The following is a 7,161-nucleotide window of genomic DNA, read 5'->3' as shown; positions in this document are numbered from 1 at the left end:
GCATTGACTGACTTGATAACTGTAGTCATTTCTATGCTTGCCACATGTCTGGTCAAATAATCTTCGGTTCGGTATTACTTTTACCATTACAGTCACCTTGGTCCACTTTTTTACATGATCTCTTTTTTGTTTTTTCTTAAAAAGCGTGTGGTCCTCCTTAACGATGCATATTTGTCTCTCCTGTTACATTTTTTTCTTTACCTTACATAAGATTTGTGGTGAATCTCAAAACTCTAAAGATTTGATTGTAAATAATATTAACAGCAGGTGGATAGTAGAATGATAAAAATTTAAAAGAAAAACCAGAACAAGTAAAGTCTTTATGAATGATTGCAGCGGTTTTATTAGTTTTCTTCAATAGATAATTAATTACTGCTGTATAGTACAGATATCTCAATTCATGATGAGCTTCACAGTTACTTAGCATCAAATGGGAATTCCAGTAGACAATCGATTAATCTAAATACTCTTAAGATAATTGATGTTTTAAATTAAAAAAAATGTCATGTATTACTTTTTCCTGGATCTACCCTTATTGCGCCAAATTAGTGAAGTTTTAATTAAGTAACACGTTTAAGGGAGGGATAAATTGTAGTTTAAACAAATACTCTTACATACAATTTGGGTATAGTGGAAATGACTGGAATAATTTTTAAATTCTATTATAAGCGATATGAGTTAAATCCGCTAGAAGAAACTTCATATCCTTGATCGCATCTTCTCAGATTAGCAATATTAGTCATGTTTGCGTCCTTCGCTTGCCAGAAATACTCTTACTGTTAATGTTATTACATATCTTTCTTAAGAGTAGGCAAAAATATTATAAGAGAGATAATATTATAAGAGTTAAGAGTAGGCAAAAATATTATAAGAGAGATAATATGGACCGAAGTGAGACCCAAGATACAGTGTCCTCCTAAGTAGACCCCTAGCTTAGTTGAACTATTGATCATAATATAAAATAAATAAATACCAACAAGTAGAGAATTCTATAACATAGTCTCTTTAATTTCTCCAATAAGAGATTTGGGACTTTAATTGATTCCCAAATCCAAATGTACAATACAAAAATCTGGTTTTGGCCAGTGGTTAGGCTTGTAACCAAAATTATTTGTGTGTGTGACTAATGTTTTTAAGTTGCCTAATACTCTTTTATTCAGTAATACAATAACACTCTTCTAACAAGAACACACCTACTGGTGAACATAACAATAAAAGTAAATGTGTAACAATTCTCAGGACAAGAATTTGAAACTTGTACATGAGCTTCATGACTTGATCTAAGCAAATCCCCGACATTGCAAGAGGGAGGAGGAACGTGCAAAGGCGGTTCCAACCTTCTCAAATGTTAGTCGGAATGCAGAAACTCCTGGTACGAAGCGCCTTATCCCCCTTTAGTGGGCCTCACGCTGCATGATTCTGGACTCAGTGGATGTCTGGTGCCGGATGTATAATGAAGAAAGAAGAAATGACACAAGCTATTACATATCATCGTATGACTAGCTGAAGAAGCTAAGCAAACTCCTGCTAAGAAGCGGTTTTTCCCCTTCTGTGGGACTCACAAGTGTGAATCTGGAATCAGTGGATTTCGAGTACCAGATGCATAAAGAAGAAAGCAAGGACACAATCTATTATATCTTATCATATAACTATTGTTAAAGAAGTTACTAAATAGCTCTTAAGGAAAAACATTCCTAGGGAGCGCTCCTTCGGCCAAACTCAGTTAGCAGGATCCTCTTGTAATAGTCAGAGCGACTACGATGATAATCAATCCATACACATAATTGCCTAATCGCCTCTCGTTTTTCCTCCTTAAGAACCAACATTGATTCCTCTTTATCCTTGATCATCTTCTCTAGTTCCCTAACTTTATTATCCGACTTCCAAACTTTCTCCCTGTACTTCAAAATCTCAGCTTCTTTGTCATCACATTGTGCAAGTAAGCAATCAAAATCATCTCTAACATGTGCCATTGCTTTATTTTTCCTCATAACCCAATCTTTTACGAATTGCAGCTCACACGAAACTTTGGATATTCGGTTCAAAAAATGACCCGTGCATTCCTCAAACTTTAATGCCACAGCATCCAGTGAACCTAACATATCGCTTGCTGTCAACGATATATCCTTAACGCCCCTTAATCCCATTTCATGCGTTGCATTTTTCTCTTTTAGATCTTTATTCTCTTTCTCGTACGAGTTTCTTGTCTTTTGGTACCACTCCTTGTTCTCGACATGCAATTGTTCTGCCACGCGGATCCTTCTGCTTAAGATTCGTAAACTGTCTTCAAATGTCTTGCGTAGTTCCTCCGTCATTTCTTCTAGTTTTCTTTCAGCATTATGAAAATTTGCTTTTGAATCCTCTACCTTGATTTGCATCTTCTTATGTTCCTCCTTTGACTTGTTTACGACATCTTGCATTCCTCTTATAATTTTCTCCTGCTCCGCGATCTTGATAGTCAGTTCAGTATTTTTCTTTTCCATCTGCATAATGCTTTGCGAAAATTCCTGTTTTTCTTTCTCAGCAATTTGAATCTGCTTTTGAGTATTGCTGATTCGGGCTGTCAACGTTGAACTCTGAGTGGACATATCGTTCATGTAAGCCTCGTGTTTCTTTTGAAGAATTCCCACCTCTGCATCTTTTCCTAATAGTTTTGTTTCCAACTCCATGATCTTATCATTCAGCTTTTCTTTTTGTAACTCCGAATGATAAGCTTCTTGATTCATATCCATTATCTTCTCTTCCATGTTGCATTTTTCTTTCGCGAGTGATTTCACCTCCGACTTTAAGCCCTTTTCGGACAAAGTAGTGCTCGTTAATTTCTCTTTCATATTTTCTATCCGAAGATGACATTCCGATACTTCTTGAGTTTTTTCTTTGAGTGACAACTCAAGTTCAGAATTCTGATTTCTTAAGGCTTCCAACTCCTGCTGCAGATAATTAGTCCTTTCGGTTAAATCTTTAACTTGATCAGATGCCTCGTGAGACTTCTTTTCAAGTTCTGAAAAACGTATTTTCTCTGGTAAGTCCTTGATTTGTTCTGATCCTTTCTTGGTTTCATGTAACAACTTTTGTTCCAATTCATTCCTTTCAGCACGTAAACGGTCCACTTCTTGATGGAGTGGACCGTTTATGTATTGTAGTTCTGAAAAATGTGTTTGTTCTAATAAGTCCTTGACTTGGTCTGATCCTTTCTTGGTTTCGTCTAACAACTTTTGTTCCAATTCATGCCTTTCAGCGTTTAAACGGTCCACTTCTTGCTGCAGACTGTTTGATTTTGCCATAAGATCGTCGATCCTAGACGTTGAGTTGAGTTGATTTTCGTCGAATTCTTTAAGAAGATGAGAGAACTGATCATCTTTCTCTATGAATGTTGCTTCTAGTACTAAGTTTCTTTCTTCCATTTTCTTAAGTTCTTTTGACTTGCACACGAGTTTCTCTTCGAGTTCTCTCTTTTGAACACATAAGTTATCTAATTCAACCTTCATACTAGCAACTTGATCCTCTAACCCCTTTATATGAGACAATCTTTCCTTCTCGCGAAGCTCAAAATCATCGGTGAGATACAAGATTTCGTCTTCTTTTTCTTTTACTTTATCGTTTAACCATTCGGATTCATGTATCAGCTTCTCGTCACCTTGAATGCACAGGTCTTTGAAGAATTCCCCTGACTCAGACCCTCGGCTATAAGACATTGGCGTCTCAAAATTTTCCACATCAAAATTTTCAACGGTTTCCTTCACTTCAAAATTTGAAGTTATAATTTTGTCCTTCAAAATAGCATCCTCAAGAGGCTCACAATTGGAACAAGACGAGCTACTTTTCGCGGTGACTTCCTCAGGGCTAAAATATGATTCTGAATTCGAACACGATGAAGAAGATTGAGAAGATGAATCGCCCTCGTGTTCTTCATGAAGTTTTTTCCTTACTTCCCCTCTGAGATTATCATACATAGAATAAAGGGATTGGTACTGTTGATGGAATTCATCAACAAGTTGAAGTAATTCTGATCTTCTTCTCAAATTCCCTTCTCTACTACCTTGATTTATTTTCTTGATTAGCTTTGCTATCCTTTTTACTTTGTTCTCAATTTCTGCAAGAACAAACAAAACTCTTCAAGTTAGGATTCTCTTTTTGTATGAACCAAAAACAACAGAAAGCATAAAATCATATTAAAGTCACATAACTACAATGTAAATTGTATTGGTCTGGGTACATGATAAAAACTTGGATGAAATTAGGGATGTTTGCAAGTTATTATACAGTGCAATATAATCATGCCACACAACTGTTATTAAATGACAACAGATGATACAGTCTAACCAAACATTGTCTTGAGTCTCGACATATAATGCAATAAAACACAATACATACGGTATAAAACTGTACATTATGAAGACGGAAAACAGCAAAACCAAACAGGCTGTTAAGATTTGACACCATTAGACACAGAGGCGAATCTATGATATAGAGTCAATGGGCTCAGAATGATTATGATCTTACTGTAATTTTATACTCTATTTGCATATGTTTACATTGTTCGCGTCAAAAGCAACGGGTTCAGTTGAATCCACTTCTAATTATACACATAGTTGAAGTCATATAAGCTCTTATGTGCACCATATTGATATGAACATATGATACAAAATTTGAATGTCATTAAGGGGTCTTAGAACTTTTCAAGTTAACATTAAATTTTTGCCACCATTATGCACTTCTTGACAGGATGATCAGCAACTTACTGCGAACCAGTTGCCATTCCGTATACCACATAAATCCACCACGTTGGGGGTATGTTTGTGCTCGAAGATTCGCTTTAAATTGCCTTCTTTTTGCCTCTAACGCGTTATCCCACAACCTCCAATAACATTCAAAGGGTCGAGGTTGTTCTGGGATCGAATAATTACCTATTTTTATCCATTTCAATTGTTCTTCCTTTTCAGGATCAACATGACTCCCAAAAGGCTTCATGGATTCCTTCCAACTTCGTTTTGTCATATCTGCCTTCGAATTTTCAAGAACAATAATGCTCAGAGTTAACTGGTGCCTGTAATGCTGGTATCAAAATAATCTCCCAACCTGAATTAAAGAAAAATCAGGATTTGAAAGTCATAACCAAAACACTTCAAATAATTCGTTAATGTGCGCAACGACGGAACCAAGAAATCTAATAGATGTAAAAAGTGCAAGTCATAACCATACATATCAAATGTTTTGTTAATGTGAACAGTGACGGAACCAAGAATTCTATGCAAAAAATGCGAGTCAATACCAAACACATCAAATAATCGATTGATATTCACTCTGTGACTTAGAGTAACTTTTGAGCTACGTTAATTACCACTATACTGGAAGATTTTCTTCTGTCAAGGGGATTCAACAATTTATATATATATATATATATACACGCAAAAAATGTGCTTTTCCTTATTTGCACAGTATAGCTTATGGATGAAGGGGTTTCAAATTGAAACCCCGTCCGGACCATGTAGCTCTGGCCCTGGTTGTACCAGTTGAATTATGACATGTTTAAAGATCACTTTAAAAAAAAAAAAAAAAATACAGGACATTTGTCAAGATTCAAACAACAATTTATAACATTACGTTGTTAGAAAAACATCACCTAAATCACATGCTTTAAGATACAAATCCTTTTCAATTGGGGTTGTTCTTTTTTTTTTTTTTTCGGGAATCTGTTGATTAAATTTCATGCATGGCCCCAATGGTATTCCTATATCACCAACTTTTCAGCAGGTACCTAATATAATTAGTTGAGGTCTTGCACCAGTTCTAATTTTCATGGAGGACACCACATTATTGAAAAAAGTACCAATTTTCATCCAAATCACAACCAAAAACAAGTATATACACATGGAGATAATATCCATATTTTAGAAGAAAAAAACAGATAAAAAAGTCTCATGAACATCTGGGAATAGATACATACATTTAAATAAACGACATGTTATTTGAAGGTAAAGATTCAAGAATGGTCATGAAAATGTTGAATATATATGAATTAAAAGATATGAAATTAAAAGAGATATCAGAGAGAAATATATTACCATGCAAAATTTACTATTTTCATTGGGAAGAATCAAATTTCTGGATTTTTATCCAAAGCTATTTTTCTTAAAATATTACTTGAATTTGGGAGCAAAAAGATGAAGATATTTCATCTGAATCAAGAAAAAGAAAGAGCTTTAAAAGGGTTAAAGAGGAGGAAGAACAAAATGGGGATCACAAAACACAAGCATTTATTTTATTTTGACATATTGATGTGACTCTTATTTTGCATATTTGCAAATATAAAAGAAAAAAAATGATTTAGATATATATGTCCTCTAAATCAAGAAAAATAGTGCTTTAAAAGGGTTAAAGAGGAGGAAGAACAAAGTGGGGATCACAAAACACAAGCTTTTGTTATTTACATATTGATGTGATTCTAATTTCGCATATTTGTCAATATGAAAACAAAAAATATGATTCTAGAACTGTAACTATTGAGGGGGAAAAACCATCATAGAAAATTAAATTAAATGGTAATGTTGGATTGTATCCACCATTAATAGTTGTTGTTTTCCTTTGATTTTTTTGTCGGTCCAATATCAATTTATAGCATGTTTGGCAAAGTTTTGAGCAGTCAAAAACGCTTATTTAATTAAAACATATTTATTTATAAAATTAACGTGCATGGCTAAGCTTTTTTAAAAAATAAGTACGTTTAGGTCAGAAAAAAATGATGAAGTTTGAAAGGAAAAGGCCCTAAATAGTCTTTATGAAACAATTCATAATCTCTCCCTTAATTATATACTTCTTAATTCTTTAACTATCAAAAAGTTTTCAAATTTAGAGTCTCCACTATTTTTTTATACAAACAATCGTTCAAACTCATACGATTTTGAAGAGATTAAAGAAATCAAATATTTCTCTCTCCCTGCTTCTTTTTCCTCAAAAGGAATTTAATGAAATTTCACTTATAACATTTTGATTTTAAAAAAACATTATGGTTGTACAATTTTGACTAAAAAAGAATTTACTTGTGATGTTTTCCTTTTTATACGCTCATTAAAAAAAATGTTAACTAAAAGAATAATTTGATTAAATTGTCTCTATTTATTCCTTGATCTCAATTTAATACTATTCTTTTTTTAATCACAT

At 33.8% G+C, this 7,161-nt stretch overlaps 1 protein-coding gene across 1 annotated transcript; it reads right to left on the bottom strand.

Moving 5' to 3' along the window:
- Window positions 1-1,005: 1,005 nt before the first annotated feature.
- On the bottom strand, window positions 1,006-6,403 carry LOC132031391 (COP1-interactive protein 1-like). Its single transcript, XM_059421331.1, has 3 exons — window positions 6,066-6,403; window positions 4,908-5,079; window positions 1,006-4,093 (listed from the first exon to the last, which is right to left on the bottom strand). Exons 2-3 carry the CDS (start codon window positions 4,996-4,998, stop codon window positions 1,695-1,697), a joined length of 2,490 nt encoding a protein of 829 aa, XP_059277314.1. The 5' UTR covers window positions 4,999-5,079; window positions 6,066-6,403; the 3' UTR covers window positions 1,006-1,694.
- Window positions 6,404-7,161: the final 758 nt, after the last annotated feature.

This window comes from Lycium ferocissimum, chromosome 1, assembly GCF_029784015.1.
Source record: "Lycium ferocissimum isolate CSIRO_LF1 chromosome 1, AGI_CSIRO_Lferr_CH_V1, whole genome shotgun sequence".
Classification (NCBI taxonomy): Eukaryota; Viridiplantae; Streptophyta; class Magnoliopsida; order Solanales; family Solanaceae; genus Lycium; species Lycium ferocissimum.
Note: the sequence above shows the minus strand (reverse complement) of the source record. Positions and strands in the feature narration are given on the sequence as shown.